This window comes from Hyperolius riggenbachi, chromosome 5 (genome assembly GCF_040937935.1).
Source record: "Hyperolius riggenbachi isolate aHypRig1 chromosome 5, aHypRig1.pri, whole genome shotgun sequence".
Lineage (NCBI taxonomy): Eukaryota > Metazoa > Chordata > Amphibia > Anura > Hyperoliidae > Hyperolius > Hyperolius riggenbachi.
This window is the reverse complement of record NC_090650.1, coordinates 143838173-143855107: the sequence shown is the minus strand read 5'-3', so window position 1 is coordinate 143855107 and position 16935 is coordinate 143838173. Positions and strand designations below refer to the sequence as shown.

General features: G+C 40.2%; 1 protein-coding gene across 10 annotated transcripts in view; it reads left to right on the top strand.

Annotated features, from left to right (window-relative positions):
* The window catches only part of CNTNAP2 (contactin associated protein 2), a 2604396-nt gene that overhangs the window by 1273456 nt on the left and 1314005 nt on the right, over positions 1-16935 (top strand). For all 10 annotated transcript variants that reach the window (XM_068236339.1, XM_068236338.1, XM_068236337.1 and 7 more), the window contains one exon: positions 14479-14650. In XM_068236339.1, coding sequence (XP_068092440.1) covers positions 14479-14650 — 172 coding nt within the window. The remainder of the gene's footprint in view (positions 1-14478; positions 14651-16935) is intronic.

Below are 16935 nucleotides of genomic sequence, written 5' to 3'. Positions count from 1 at the left end.
CTGGAGCCCTGCCTTCTTCTATTGGTGCACTAGCCTCACCATTCTCCAACAACTCTAGTCAGGTTCTGTCAAACTGACCAGTCACACCCTTCTCCCCCTGAAGCATGATGTTTGTGGGAGACACATTTCCCATCAAAAAATTACTTGCTAGTTGAATAAAAGTAACTTTAAGTCAAAATTTGCCAGGGGTATGAATAATTATGGGCAGCACTGTATATCAGGCTACCTATACTGGGGAAAACCTATACCTGACTTCTTGTATTGGGGGCACCTATACCTGGCTACCCAAACTGGGGACACCTCTACCAGGCTACCTATACTAGGGGTACTTATACCAGGCTACCTACACTGGACGCATCTATACCTGGCTACCGATACTTGGCTACCTAAACTGGTGGCACCTATACTTGGCTACCTATACTGGAGCACGTTTACCTGGCTACCTATACTGGGGGCACATTTTGGGTGTGGTGGGAACGACAGGGGTTTGGTAAATGGACAGTGTGTTTGCTTTTGCAAGTGCTGGGCACCCATTACCTTCAGGCATGCAAAACAGAGCAGGTACTTGGGGGTTTTGGTTTGAGCTGGTTGAAAGTAGCAATTTCAACAGTGTATTTAGTTACTCACTGCTTCTTGAACTTAAAGTTGACTACACTGAACTTTAGAACTATTGCTTTAAAAGTCAAACCTACATTACTGCAGCTGTTTACTACAACAGGTTCTACATTGATATATAAAAAAAACCTAATTGATCCTCTTGCAATGCAGTTAATTTGCAACTGCCTGAAAACTCAGAAGTAGATGTCACCATGGCTGGCTGCTGGATTGCATTTCTCTTGAAGCATGGGACACTGATAGATGTTTTTTTTAACAATCTTGTAGAAACTGAGACACTTCAGTGTTGCCAAACTGAAAAAAAATGGGCCAAAGGAAATAAGATTTAAATTGTAAATGAGAATTTACATAGCCGAAGCTGCTGGCCAAGATCAATCAGAACCTCACAATTTTCCTTATAGCCTTAGGGGTTTCATCAGTCATTGGATGCTAATATACACTAATGAATAATGTAAAACAGTCCTGGTCTCAGTATGTGTGTTCTTCATTGCATTTGTCTCTAAAACTTCTTACCTGATTTAGAGTTTGTCTGAAATAAATGTGAATTAAGGTGGAACTCCAATCAAAAGTTTTCTATTTAGTTATGAATTGAGTGAGTCATGGATATAACATGTACAATTTTTTAATTTCTGCCCTAGTTTGAGAGATTTCCCACAAATATCTAGCGTAACAAGAGTGTTAATGAAAAAAATGTAGAATGGAATAAGGACATAAGTGAAGTTCATATTTCTCTGTGTGTTCTTATTGAGAAATGTCTCCTTGCTTCCTAACCGAGTTACATAGCCACTGAGAAAAGGCATTGTGGAAAAATGACTCCAATGGGGGACAGAGATAGAGTAGCAATAAAATCCTGACACATTTTCTGTCTTGTCCTCCTGTTTTTCAAAGCCATAATAAAAAATTCTGTTTGGGGTTGCCATATTTTTGAATGAAGCGGATGATGGTGGTAATATGATTTGAAGGGTTGAAAACTTCACTGAACAGCACATTTTACCTAAATATTGTATTCCGAGATTGTTCAGTTTTCACTTTCATCCTCAGCTGTCAAAAAGCTGTGCATTGTGATGTTTTTGTGATTTACCCATAGTGATGGTCGGAAATGCCAATTACTGATTCTGTGGAGATTCAGATTTCCGCCAATGCAGATTTCCAATTTCCAAGGAGTCTTTTATTTGCTCATTTTTTGCACTCTTATTTTTTTTTTCGCATTCCGAGTTTTCCCTGCATTCTCTGATTGGTCCAGTGCTTCCTAGTTATGTGATTGGGTTAAAATTACTGAGTTGTGGTATTGCAGTATGGAAATCCGATTTCTATTTTCTGATCCCACCCCCCCCCCCCCCCCCAAAAAAAAATTACAAAAAAAAATGATTCGGAGAGCCGATTAGTGGCAATTTCTAAAAATCGAGATGAAAATAACACTGTTTGCAATTGCATTTTGCTATTTACAGTGGAAAACAGCCCTAACTTTGAATAAAAGGAATACTAACAATTTTGAAAAGTTGTGAAACTTAAAATACATACACAAATGACGTATATTAGTCCCAGAATATAATGCACAATGCATTACTTTTTGGAGTAGGGGGATGAAAAGTACACGTGGTTCCATAAGTTCGCTATTGAGGGTTTGCAAATTATCAAATGCTTTATTACACTCTCAGGTGGGAGGGAAATGAGCATGTAGAGGATGAGACCATTAAATTGCAGTGCTGGACACAGAGTTAAACTCTCAGCAGTGGGCGCACGTGGACAGGGCCATGTGATCAACTCTGGGCTGACTGAAGGAGCAACTCCCATTGTTGCACAAGCAGCTACGGAATGCAGACAGCAGGCTACTTTCAATATATTCATTGTATAAAGATCAGACACGCAATGCACTAAACACTGCATTACAAATTATTGAAACTTTAACTTCTACCATTAATTTCAAGAAGGTGGCCAAAGTCGAACGCGCTAATAGTAGCACAAGTTAATTTGGGCGTGGCTATTCCGACAATGTATTTATCCACAACATCTGTTTTTCATGGCGCAGACTGCATAACATGGGCGTAGGTTTCGGCTATGCCTGCAATCAGTATCTCTTCTACGGCTGTTCATTATCGCGCTTAACCTTTTGCATGACTGACACACATAAACCCTGCCTGCCCCTGTGGCTATATCTCACATCATCACTTTAAGCATGTAATAATTGGCAATACAATTTCTGTTAGGAAAGGGTTCTTTACAGTAAGAGTGATTAAGATGTGGAATGCATTGCCACAGGAAGTCGTTATGGCAAACTCTATACCTGCATTTAAAGGGGGCTTAGATGCTTTCCTTGCGTTGAAGGACATCCATGGCTACAATTACTAGGTAATGCCTAATGATGTTGAGCCAGGGATTTTATCTGATTGCCATCTGGAGTTGGGAAGGAATTTTTCCCTTTTGGGGCTAATTGGACCATGCCTTGTAAGGGTTTTTCGCCTTCCTCTGGATCAACAGGGATATTTGAGGGAGCAGGCTGGTGTTGTACTTTGTTCTCTGGTTGAACTCGATGGACGTATGTCTTTTTTCAACCCAAATAACTATGTAACTACGTAACTATATAACTGTGTTTCTTTCATTTTTTAAAAAAATCTTTCTTGTCTGTACTTTAAGCGTGCAGGGAGTTGACTCAGCATGGCGTGGGGGAAAGGGGAAGTGAAGGCTTTTTGCCTTCCTCTGGATCAACAGGGATATGTGAGGGAGCAGGCTGGAGTTGTACTTTGTACTGGGTCAACTCGATGGACGTATGTCTTTTTTCAACCAAAATAACTATGTAACTATATATGTAACTATGTTACTTTACAATGCGCCCTCAGCCACCTTCACTAATATCTGCCATTTTTCAATCTCTATTAACCTGATCTTCAGTTAATTTCTCTATTCACTGGTATTCCTGCTTATGTAACCAACATGTGTAAATAACAATGTGCCTTCAGTCAGCTGAATTATCCGCTATTTTTCAACCTCTGTTAACCTTGACCTAATTTATCTCCACTATATTTTTTAACAGTTATTTTTCAATAACCTGGTTACTGTATAATGTCTGATTTACAATGCACTCTCAGACAACTTGAATAATAGCGCTATTCTTCAACAACTGTTAACTGTGAACCCTGTTATGCTCTCTATATTTAATAGCCATTGTTCAACCTTCATTACTAATATATGTGTACTATATTTTAATAGCCGTTATTTTCCAATCTTTATTAAACTGATCACTCACAGCAGATACCTGCTGCATTCCGCAGCTCTTCCTTGCCTATATATTACACTACTTCAACTCTTCCTCTATTATTACTACAGTATCCCTGTAGCTGAAGAAGATAAAGTAATTGTAAACTTGATGGAGAAAACACTACTGTAGTTCTCAAACTCTGCACAGAGGATCAGTGACCTCTGGCAGTTGGAATGCCATGCTGGGGATAAAGTGGCTGTAAACTTCATTGAAATTAAACACCAATTGTAATACAGAGCAGGGAGGATCAGTAACGCCCGCAGCTTGCAGAGGATCTGACAGAGAGTCAGGCACTTTGGGGTCAGCAGCTTACAGGACAAGACACATAAATCCTACTGGCCCAGTCCAGTGACCACAGCGGGAGAGACTGAGGCTCGTAGCTCCGTCCTCAATGTACATGCAGAGACTGGCTCTGTGCACACTCCTGGATCAGGCAGGTCGGGATGCGAGTTGCAGTGTTGAAGGTGCAGCACTCGGTCCATGTGGTATACATTACAAAAAGGGTGCAGGTTACTGTTAGATCATGATATACAGTACATAACTGTTATGTTTAAGATATGTTTAAGTGTAAACTTGCATGTAGTGGGTAATATTAGCCTGCAGATCCTTGTGTGGCATGTTCTGCATGATACCAATAACCACTATACACACATAACATAACAAATACAGTATAACACATATACTTAAATGTAGCAGCTACAATTGACCAGCAGATTGTTGCACAATTTCTACATAATACATTGAATGCTATATAAAACATATACTTAGCGTGTTCACTGCATATCACTGTGTCGCATGATTAAACACTATTTTACACATAAAATTCAGAGTATTTATGTGTGTGCAGATCATTGCATAGCTGGACACTAATTAGACAGGATTGTAGCCTTTAACCTCCTTGCCGGTCTAAAAAATCCGGCAAGGAGGCAGCGCCGCACTTTTTTTTTTTTTTTAAATCATGTAGCGAGCCAAGGGCTCTCTACATGATAGCCGCTGAGCGGCGGCATCCCCCTACCTACTCCGATCTCCTTCGGCGATCAGAGTATGCAAGAAATCCCGTTGAGAACGGGATTTCTTGCAGGGCTTCCCCGGTCGCCATGGCGACCCGGGCGGGATGACGTCACCGACGTCATGGACGTCGTGACGTCAGAGGGAACCCCGATCCGCCCCTTAGCGCTGCCTGGCACTGATTGGCCAGGCTGCGCAGGGGTCTGGGGCGGGGGGGGGGGGCGGCTCGGCGCGGCGGGTAGCGGCGAATCGGCGGCGAGCGGCGGCGATCGCAAGTTACAAGCAGCTAGCAAAGTGCTAGCTGCTTGTAACAAAAAAAAAATTATGCAAATCGGCCCAGCGGGGCCTGAGAAATCCTCCTGCGCAGGTTACCCCGAACTGTGTTCGGGATAACCGGCAAGGAGGTTAAGATTGGGTTAAGATTAACATTTCATCTAAAATTGGATGCTTGTTAGCAAACATATATAGTTAAAGGGAACCTGAAGCGAGGAAAATTATTTAAAATAAACACATGATGTAGCTGCAAATGAATATTACATACTAACCTCACCGTCAGTTCCTCTCAGAGACTCATAATTTTCTTCTTACAGTGATCCCTTCCAGTTCTGACAATATTTTGTCAGAACTGAAATATACCAGTTGCTGTCAGTTATATATCAGCAGCTGTCAGTTACAACTGAATGTGCAAGGTAATGTCCATGTTTCCCTATGGCTCAAGTGGGTAATATGACAGTTTAGCAGTGTGCTGACCAGGAAGCTGTTAGGAGGTAATGGCCATTTTTAAAATGGAGGACGGAGAAATACATTTATCACAGTGGACAAATGGGACACAGAAGATGAGAAAGAGATTGAGTAGTAGACTACACAGGAGGTAAGTATGACCTGTGTATGGTTATTTTGACTTTTTATTTTCAGTTCAGGTTCTCTTTAAGCTGATTTAGCCGATTTTCAGCAAGATATAAAATAAATACAGAGAAATATACAGTAGCCTTTAAAGAGACTCCGTAACAAAAATTGCATCCTGTTTTTTATCATCCTACAAGTTCCAAAAGCTATTCTAATGTGTTCTGGCTTACTGCAACACTTTGTACTATCACAGTCTCTGTAATAAATCAACTTATCTCTCTCTTGTCAGACTTGTCAGCCTGTGTCTGGAAGGCTGCCAAGTTCTTCAGTGTTGTGGTTCTGCTATGAACGCACCCTTCCAGGCCCCTCTATGCACACTGCCTGTGTGTTATTTAGATTAGAGCAGCTTCTCTCTTCTTTCTTATCTTTTACAAGCTGGATAAATCGTCCTCTGAGCTGGCTGGGCTTTCACATAGTGAGGAATTACAGACAAGGGCAAAGCTGTTTGCAGGAAGAAAAGAGCAGCCTGAAACTTCAGTGCATGAGAGATGCAAGGGGAAAGAAACACACAAATGATCTCTTGAGATTCAAAAGGAAGGCTGTATACAGCCGGATTGTGTATGAATGTATTTTCTATGTGTGGACATACTGTACATCAACCTACTTCCTGTTTTGGTGGCCATTTTGTTTGTTTATAAACAAACTTTTTAAAACTGTTTTTAACCACTTTTAATGCGGCGGGGAGCGGCGAAATTGTGACAGAGGGTAATAGGAGATGTCCCCTAACGCACTAGTATGTTTACTTTTGTGTGATTTTAACAATACAGATTCTCTTTAATGCATGTTATTAAAACACAGTTATTTTAACAACACAGGAAATAAAATATTTGCAGGCGGGTATGTGTAATAACAGTGATGTGCAGCCATTTCTGCTCTTTGAGGTAGTGCAGAAAAGTACTGTAATAGCGAAGGGAAGCGCAGCAAAAACAAAGGCAATAAGAAACATCGGCTACGTGTGTTCTCTTTGAAATTTAAGTTTACCAAAATCTGCGCCCATTTTAACTTGCGACTGTATTAAATGTACGCGGCCAAAGTAGAGCTTTAAGCCATAAGGCTTAAAGTTGTGAAATTATTCAGGTATACCTAGCTCCAGAGAGATTCGGCAAATTATCTAAACCAAGTTAATGATGAGAATATAAAATGCTGCTCATTTTTAATAGTTTTCTTGATGGTTGTGGAAAATAATGTGGATACTGTGTAAGGAAGTCCTTGAACATTCTGTGTAAGGAAGAAACATCTCTGTCAAGTGTTGGACCTTAAGAAACAAAGAGACTCAATGAGTTATCTAAACCGAGTTGCTCACAAGAGTATATTATACTGCTCATTTTACCGATCCTCTTGATAGTTGTGGCAAACAATGTAGACTCACTGTTGTATTCAGGAGGATACTGTATAAAAATGTCCTTGAGAAATTTGAGCAAGGGAAAAACATTTGCATCCAATGTTAGGCTTTTAAAAAAGTGTGAATGTTAGGACTGTGAAAGCAAGAACTATCAATATTAATCTGATCACTGATATGCATTTATATTTAAGGGATGCAAAATTGTATTAGGGAATAGGTAGCAAGATCAATAGATTTTGACTCATAAAGAAGAAATTGTTTAACCACTTGGGTACCACACACAGTTAAATCTATGTCATGCTTGTATTTGAACCTTACATGACATGCATTGGCTTCTGACCCTGAAATCACTGTGAGCAAAGTCCTTGCACATTTTGGCTTTATTTTTTTGTCTTTGATCACATGCACTTGTAAACATTTTGTTGCATACTAAATCCCTTTACAGACGACAGTTGGAGTTAAGTAATAATCCCTTTGCCTTATATTTTTTTCACCTTACCTGCACAGTTACATCACCTTACCTGCACAGTTACATCACCTTACCTGCACGGTTACATCACCTTACCTGCACAGTTACATCACCTTACCTACACAGTTACATAACCTTACCTACACAGTTACATCACCTTACCTACACAGTTACATCACCTTACCTACACAGTTACATCACCTTACGATACATTTTATGCATGAAGATTTAAATCTACATTGGTGAATGTTGAGTGGGTAGGTTACGATTTGCGATTTTGACATTGTGGTTTCGCAGTACTGGAAAGTAATTATTTTCTCAGGTCAGGGTAAATGTGAGGTCTATTCATAAGAAAGCCAGAACATTTCAGCGCTGCGTAATATGTTGGCGCTTTATAAATACAATAAATAATAAAAAAAAAATAATAATTTCTAGTTTTCAAACCAGTGGTGGCAGATATGGCTAAAGCCTCTGCAAAAAAAACAAAAAAAATTGTTCTCCTCTGTAAATTCAGAAGTGAATGTACCTGTGGGTACTATTTTAAAATGTGCAAACTGGATAAACTGATGGATAGACAAATAGAAGTAATGCATTAAATATATCCCTGGGAAGCAATTGTGCCGCCTCACTTTCCAGAGACATTACCTAAGGCTGCAATATCACATCTTAACCTGAAGACCTAAGTGCCTTATAGTTCAAACAAATAAGGAGGCTTGGAAAGCTAAAACATGGCAATCATTTTCTTTCAATGTCTTTTGCTATCAGGCACACTTTCCACTTTACTCTATGATACGTAATTACCCTTTAAGCAGTTACCATTTCATTTAGCACACATTTTTTCTTTTCTGCATCACATCGTGATAGCATAGTTGTTCTGAAAAGCACTGCTGTTTATCTCCAGTGTATACCGTATATCTCAAATATTGCATTGTTTCCTTTTCTTTAAACATCTAATACCTCATCAATAAGGGAACATCTGAAAATGTGAGATGTATCTATCAAAAGGCTACAGTTTCATGTGCTAATTTGGTATTGGTCTTTCCATCCTATATTTCATTTTGGGTTTCTGATCTTTTGCCCTTTAACCTCCTTAGCGGTAACCCCGTGTGTGACACGGGGTAAGCCGCCAGAGGGTGCCGCTCAGGCCCTGCTGGGCCGATTTAAATAATTTTTTCTTTTGCTGGACGCAGCTAGCACTTTGCTAGCTGCGCCAGCACCCCGATCACCGCCGCCGCTATTCGTTGCGGCGCGCGGCCTCCCCCCCCAGACCCCGTGCGCTGCCTGGCCAATCAGTGCCAGGCAGCGCCGAGGGGTGGATCTGGAGTCCCAATGACGTCCCGACGTCGCTGACGTCGGTGACGTCATCCCGCCCCGTCGCCATGGTGACGGGGGAAGCCCTCCAGGAAATCCTGTTCTTTGAACAGGATTTCCTGATCGGAGATCGCCGAAGGCGATCGAAGCGGGCGGGGGGATGCCGCTGAGCAGCGGCTATCATGTAGCAAGCCCTGGGCTCGCTACATGATTTAAAAAAAAACTAAAAAAAACCTGCTGCGCTGCCCCCTGGCGGAATGTTTCATACCGCCAAGGGGGTTAATAGCCCACCAGCCTCAGCTGGCAGCATCATAACTCAGGGAGACGCCAGCGATTAAGCAAAGCAAAGTTCCACACACAAGGTTAATCATACATGTCTAACCTCCATCCCTTTGCTAAAAGGATAGGGCTGTTAGTTTTGAAAAATGCAGAAAATAGCTTACATTATGCAGTAAAACATCCATCCTATTGACCTGTGTAGCTGTTTTCAAGTTAAACTCAGACCTTGTAACAACTTTGTGATTAGAGATTGTTTTCCCATCATGGACTAGAGTAGTTCTGCTGTTTTAGCTATGCCTCAACAATAACTGTATCATTGCTTATAACACAAATAATATACTGCACAGTGTGTATCTGCACCTGACAGTGTGTATGCATGTGAGATGTAGGTCTCCCCAATTGTTCTTATCTCTCACACAAATTAACTACTATCACTCTTCAATTACAGATTTACTTTAGTACTGTGCATACTATAAGCATGATCAAAGTCCTCTGAGATGGCTGATAATGAGCGCCTTAGCCAATAATCATGCATATGTATAGCAGCCCCGACTGCCGCACCACAATCAATCCGCCTGGCATGTTTTCTTGGCTGAGTGATGGCCAACTTCATTGTGCACACCGCTCCCTTACCCGCCATGTGTCATCACGTACACGCCACTCCATTGTCCCTCGGCTTTCCCGCATAGCAACATCTATACGGCTGACTTCACCTCTGTTCAGCCCAGGCGAGTGATGTTGCCCAGGGGATCGGGTCCTGATCCCTGACAGGCGACATCAGTCAAAGGTGTGTGCGCACCTTTATAATAATGAACTTCTGATCTGATAGACATAAGTTGAGAGTACTATCCCATCTACTTATTATGGTAGATCGGGGATGGGAAGGATGTATTGTTTTGTAATCTTGGTGCCTAATTTTAGATATTGTTTCTACATATTGCAAGTTTATTTACAGGTGGAATTCTTATATTGCACAACACCTCATAATAAGTCTTAAGGCATAGAGTACTCTGTTGTGCAGATCTCAGTTTTGCCTGCTCTCTCCATTTCCCAAGACTCATCTAGTTAGTAAGGCTGACAATTTAAATTGCTTATCAATATACTGTGCGACAAAGTATTTTATAAATGTATTTCATTTGATTGGAAAGGAATCTGCCACGCATTTAAACATATCTCTGAACCAATAATAAAATATTATCTTCAAATAAAAACAACAACAAAAAAAGAGGTAGTAAAGGTTTCACTATCCAAAATATTTCCTGGGTACGTTGCAACACCAATGAGCCATTGTCCGTTCCTGCAGCTAAACTTCATATATATGAAAAATAGCTATCTTGAAAAACTATCTGCACTTCAGTTACCTGCCAGATGGCAAAGGACTAAATCATCTAGAAAGCCCATTGATTTCCTGAATACATAACAGTGTGCCTCTTCAAAATAATGGCACTTCAATAACAAAGGCTCCTACATAAAGTTGCCTTGAAAATCTTGTGCAGAGATCAGGACTCTTGAACACAAGGTTAGATAGATAGATAGATAGATAGATAGATAGATAGATAGATAGATAGATCGATAGATAGATAGATATGATAGATAGATATGATAGATAGATATGATAGATAGATAGATAGATGTGATAGATAGATATGATAGATAGATATGATAGATAGATAGATAGATAGATGTGATAGATAGATATGATAGATAGATAGATGTGATAGATAGATGTGATAGATAGATATGATAGATAGATAGATAGATAGATAGATAGATAGATAGATATGATAGATAGATATGATAGATAGATATGATAGATAGATATGATAGATAGATAGATAGATATGATAGATAGATAGATATGATAGATAGATATGATAGATAGATATGATAGATAGATAGATAGATGTGATAGATAGATAGATATGATAGATAGATAGATGTGATAGATAGATATGATAGATAGATAGATAGATGTGATAGATAGATATGATAGATAGATAGATAGATAGATAGATAGATAGATAGATAGATAGATAGATATGATAGATAGATATGATAGATAGATATGATAGATAGATACGATAGATACAATAGATACAATAGATAGATAGATAGATAGATAGATAGATAGATAGATAGATAGATAGATACGATAAATACAATAGATTGATACGATAGTTAGATACAATAGATAGATATGATAGATCGATAATTACAAAGATGGATGTTGCTAGGAACTTATCCAATCAAGCTCGGGATGTGGGAGTCCTCACTGAGCTGTCCTCTTCCATGTCTGCGGGCACTGCTCCTGCGCATAGCAACACTAACGTCCTTTCCAACAGGGATTTGCGCACTCACAGGTCTGGCAGCGGGAATGCGCACGCACACACCTCTGACAGCGGGGATAGCGCACATAGCACCAGGAGGCAGCCGTATGTGCTCAGGCACAGTAAGTGTTAAGAATCAGCTGACACTCTGCTAGTTGGTGTCAATGTCTGCTAATCTCTTAGTCATCTAACATCTAGGCAGGGTTCATGCTGTCTGATTGCCTGAATTGATATGTGTGGCAGGCAACTGATTGGTTGACTGGAGTATATAAGGCTGCTCAGTGCACTTGTTCCTTGCCCGTGATCGCTCTAGCTTTCTAGATGCTGGGTGCTCTGTATTGCGCTATTGTTTATATTGGATTACCTGGACTTGACCTTTGCCTGTTATTCGACCACCCTTGTCTGCTGCCTGAACTGACCTTTTGCCTGGAATATCATTATGATTGTTTGCTGCCTGGATTGACCTCGGATTGCATTTTGACTGGCCTTTTGGGGTGGCCTGGTGCATAGCTGTAAACAAGCTCCGAAATGTAGGTAGGGCAGGTTTTGTGTACAGATTTATAGGCCAGGTATAGAATCTTTAACCACTTTGTCCTCCTTGATGTATACAAACGTCAAGGAGGACAGGCGCGCTCCCGCGTCCCATCGCGCGCGTGCACGCGCACTCCCGGCCGCGGATTCGGTAGCCACGGAATCATTGTATCGGGCTATGGAGCCCGATCGCTGATTCCTCTCTCCCGCTGAAAAAGCGACAGCTTCTCTCGGAAGCTTCGCTCTTTCTGAAGCTGTGTCCCTCTAAGCGTACATTGTACGCTTAGAGTGACGTCATGTAAACAAACTCGAGATTGCCATCTTGTGGCCAAAAAGTAAAACTACAAGTAAATTTTAAAAAAACATTACAATACACAAATATTTCCCCAAATAAAACACTTTTATATCCCACCTTCCCAAAAATGCCCACATAAAATGTTTAATTAAAAAAAAAAAAAAACCAATACTATAAAAAAAAACAACACATAAATATTTGCCTAAGGGTCTAAACTTTTTAAATATCTATGTAAAGATGAAATATTTCTCTCTATTTTTTTTATAAGCTTGTAAATAGTGATGTATGCAAAACGGAAAAAATGCTCTTTTATTTCCAAATAAAATATTGTCGCGATACATTGTGATAGGGACATAATTTAAATGGTGAAATAACCGTGACAAATGGGCAATTACAATACATGGGTTTTAATTATGGAGGCATGTATTATTTTAAAACTATAATGGCTGAAAACTGACAAATAATGAATTTTTTCATTTTTTTTCTTATTCTTCCTGTTAAAATGCATTTACAGTAAAGTGGCTCTTAGCAAAATGTACCCCCCAAAGAAAGGCTAATTGGTGGCGGAAAAAACAAGATATAGATCAGTTCATTGTGATAAGTAGTGATAAAGTTATAGGCTAATGAATGGGAGGTGAACATTGCTCGGATGCATAAGCTGAAAACGACTGAGATGTTAAGTGGTTCAACATAATTGGATAGGGAGCCAGTGAAGGGATTTTGAAAAGGGGGAAGTGGATGCAGAGCAGTGAGAAGAATGGATGAGTCTGGCAGCTGTGTTCATAACTGATTGAAGAGGGACAATTTGGTTCAAGGGGAGGTCAGACAGCAGCTTGGTAGTGTACAGGCTCAAGAAGGGGCTGATCTTGGAGATATTGCGAAGGTGGAAATTGCAGGCTCTGGTGACATTGTGGATGTGGGGAATGAAGGAAAGGGAAGAGTCCAGGGTGACACACAGGCAACGGGTCTGGAAGGTAGGGTGAATAGTTGTGTTATCGCTTGTGAGGTGGAAATCTTGGAGTGGTGCAGCAGCATGGGGAGGAAAGAGAACAGAAAGGGGCCTAGAACAGCTCCCTGGGGAACCCCGACTTAGAGGGGGGCAGGGGTTGAGGAGAAGCCTTTGAAGGATGAAGGAGCGATTGGAGAGGTAGGAGGAGATCCAAGCCAAGGTGAGGCCAATGGATCCTCAAGGACTGTAGGGAATGGAGGAGGAAGGAATAGTCTACCGTATCAAATGCCAAGGGAAGGTAAAGGAGGAGCAGGATGGAGTTACTGCCTTTGGCTCTGGCAAGGGTAAGGTCATTGACCACCTTGGTGAGGGCTGTTTTTGTTAAGTGTGCAGGTCATAATCCAGACTGTAGGGCATCAAATAGGCAATTGGTGTTAAAGTCTTGATTAATGCGTCTGTGGACCATACTTTGAGGAGTTTAGAATGAGTTTACAATGCAAAATCTTATGACTGGTGTCAGTTTGTAGTTGTGATGGCCAACTCTCAACTGTGAGAGATGCCTAATCATAGTACCCCACTTCTATTGCAATCCCAGTAAAGAAAATAAGTTTTTTGTTTTTTTTTTCATCATCCTCTGCAGTCTTTTTTAATAGATGATAGAAAAGCAAATGTTCAAAATGTATTCATTTAACCTTATAGATTTACAGATACAATTTTCGTTTTTACAATTTATCCAGAGTTTCTTCTTAGGTTCCTTGTAAATATGCACATTTTAGCACAGGGCAGGTTTGTTTTGTGCACGAGTTATATTCCTTATTATAGATTCCCAGATAAAATAATGATTTTCTGTTTATCTGATCTTGACCTTTTTGAGGAATTTGCTTAACATATTTTAGTTTACACTGTGTCCATAGCTGTCCCAAAGGAAATATATGATTTTGTTGTTTTAGAAATATGTTTAAAAAGAAAACTTGCATAAAAATGACACATTCAAGTTTTATTCTCTACTGTACTTTGATTAGCATGGTTTTATGCTAATGAAGAAGTAAGCAAAGGATGCAGCAATTAAAATTCTAATTGTTTACACAACTAGATTAGAATGGTTACCATGGTTCAGTAAGCTGTTACTATGATTCTGTCATTGATTTGACATTTATTTATTTTTATTTTTCATGTTTGGTTCCCTTTAGGTTTCTACTCCAAATCCAACAACACTGAACGCCCTTTATTTCAGAACTCCTTTCAAGGGTGCATGCAGCTCATCTACGTGGATAACCAGTTGGTTGACCTTCACGCCATAGAGCGCGGGAAGCAAGGGAGCTTTGCAAACATCAGCATTGATATGTGTGCAATCATAGACAGGTATGATACTCATTACTAACTTTTCCCAGTGCTTTATGTGAAATATTATATATCTACTCACACACAGCTACTCCATCTGAGGTGGCTGCAAAGGTAGATTACTGTCACATGTAGCTACCTTTTAATCATGATTTTAATATTATGGTTTTGTAAGGATTCCTCCTGTGGCGTGTTCTGTCCATTGTGGTCGAGCTGCAAACAGACAGTTCTGGCTTGTCAGCTTGCATTCGGTTGTGCATTTGCAATGAGTCACATTGTCATTTGCAATTGCTCTGCAGGTCTGGGCAGCTCAGAATGTTGTCATCATTCCACCAATGGCTTACTACAGCTGAACTGCAGCCGGATAGCCCTGAATTTCCTGCATGCATTTTGTTGCATAGGACTGCATGCATTGGTACAGATAGTCTTTCAGCTAGCAAATGGTAACCAAGCCAGCTCAGAATTGAATGATTACCATTCAGCTGTGTGGAGATGTGCATGCTTGCATCCATTGGCTGATGCCAGCATAAAAGTCTGCCTCCCCTTTTAGACCTCGCCCGTCATAGTTTAAGCTCTGTCTAAGCTGTTACTGGGTCCTTGATACTGTGCATAATATTCCTTGTCTTGTTACTTTCTAGTTCAGTTATCTTGTGGAGCTACGATTCTATATTTCCCATGAGGACATATATACGTACTCCTTCTAGTGCAGAGAATTTTTATTGTTTGTATTGCCTAGTTAGTTCGCTGTATTGCTCCAGTCCAGATCTAGCTAGTCTCCTTGCTTATGTTATAATTGGTTCATCGCTAATATATACATATTCTAGTCAGCGTTTGTTATTTTCCTTGTATTCTTGTTATGGTGATATATCGGTGCCGCTGATATATGCGTGCTCAAACTGTTGACATCCTGTGTTCAGCTAGTCAGTTTTTAGCACATTTTGGTAGGTTGCGCTTAGCGTGATCACCCAAGCTTAGCTAGCATAGTCCTGTCCTTGTGAGGTGGCCATTGCTGCGGTTGCTCTTGTCTTTGTAAATGCTTGCTGTCACTGAGGCAGTGACTAGATTAGCAAGCATTCATTCTATCAGCCTCTGTCCTCCTAGTCCTGTCCTTGCGAGGTAGCGATTTGCTGTGGTTGCTATTGGCTACCTCACTCCAGTCTGTCTTATATCTGTCTGAATGTTTGCTATCGCAAGAGCAGCACAACATCGCACTGAGCTGCCATTGCATCTTATCAGAAGCCCAGAGCTGCAGTTGCTCTGGGCAGCCTGTGTAGCCTCTTCCATTATCCAGCTCTTAGCCTTGTTGTGCTGGGTGGTCAAAAAGTATGACCCCCCCTCCCCCCCCAGCATTACAGGTTTGAATTGGGATTCAACACGGACTTTTCTCATCTTACCTGTATAACATACCATATGTTTGGCTGTATAGCAAGCACAAAAAGCAATCAATTTAAGTAGTTTTGCTGAATAAAAAGTCTAGTATTAATTTTCTACTCCTGACTTTTTCCTAAATTTTGTTCATGGATGAGATAAAGTTACATGTAGTGGTGTAGCACTAGGGGTTGCATCAGTGCCAGGAGCCGTTGACCAAAGGGGCCCACCAGGAGCCCTTATTTGACTACAGTATTCATTCTTCATTGGTGTTAGTGTGGTAATGGTCATCTCTATACATGCTTATTGGTAATCATGTTAAACTGTTTGCAAGTTTTGGAGGTTGAAATTATTCAAATGTTATGTGTAGTGTGCTTGAGTGTGGCCAATGTAAATAGTGCACTGGGGTTTACAGCTTTTTAGCCATGATACTCATGACATATATAAGGTGAGGAAATAGATAAATTATGAAAAAGTTAATTGCATCCGTGGCCAATATTTTCACAGTATTTATGGTTTTTCATAGCACTTTCAGAATACAATGCATTTTGAATGTGTGTGTTTTGTTTTTTTTTCTAATTGTCCATGGCCCATAATTATACTGGAATACAAAACAACTGAAAGCCAAATACATATGAAAAAAAACATATTTCAGTTTGCATTCCGTTAACAATAATGTAATACTTATTTAAATAGACCGTTCTATAAATAGATTATTCTGTAACAGGAAAAATATTTTAACCACTTAACATCTCAGTCGTTTTCAGCTTATGCATCCGAGCAATGTTCACCTCCCATTCATTAGCCTATAACTTTATCACTACTTATCACAATGAACTGATCTATATCTTGTTTTTTCCGCCACCAATTAGGCTTTCTTTGGGGGGTACATTTTGCTAAGAGCCACTTTACTGTAAATGCATTTTAACAGGAAGAAT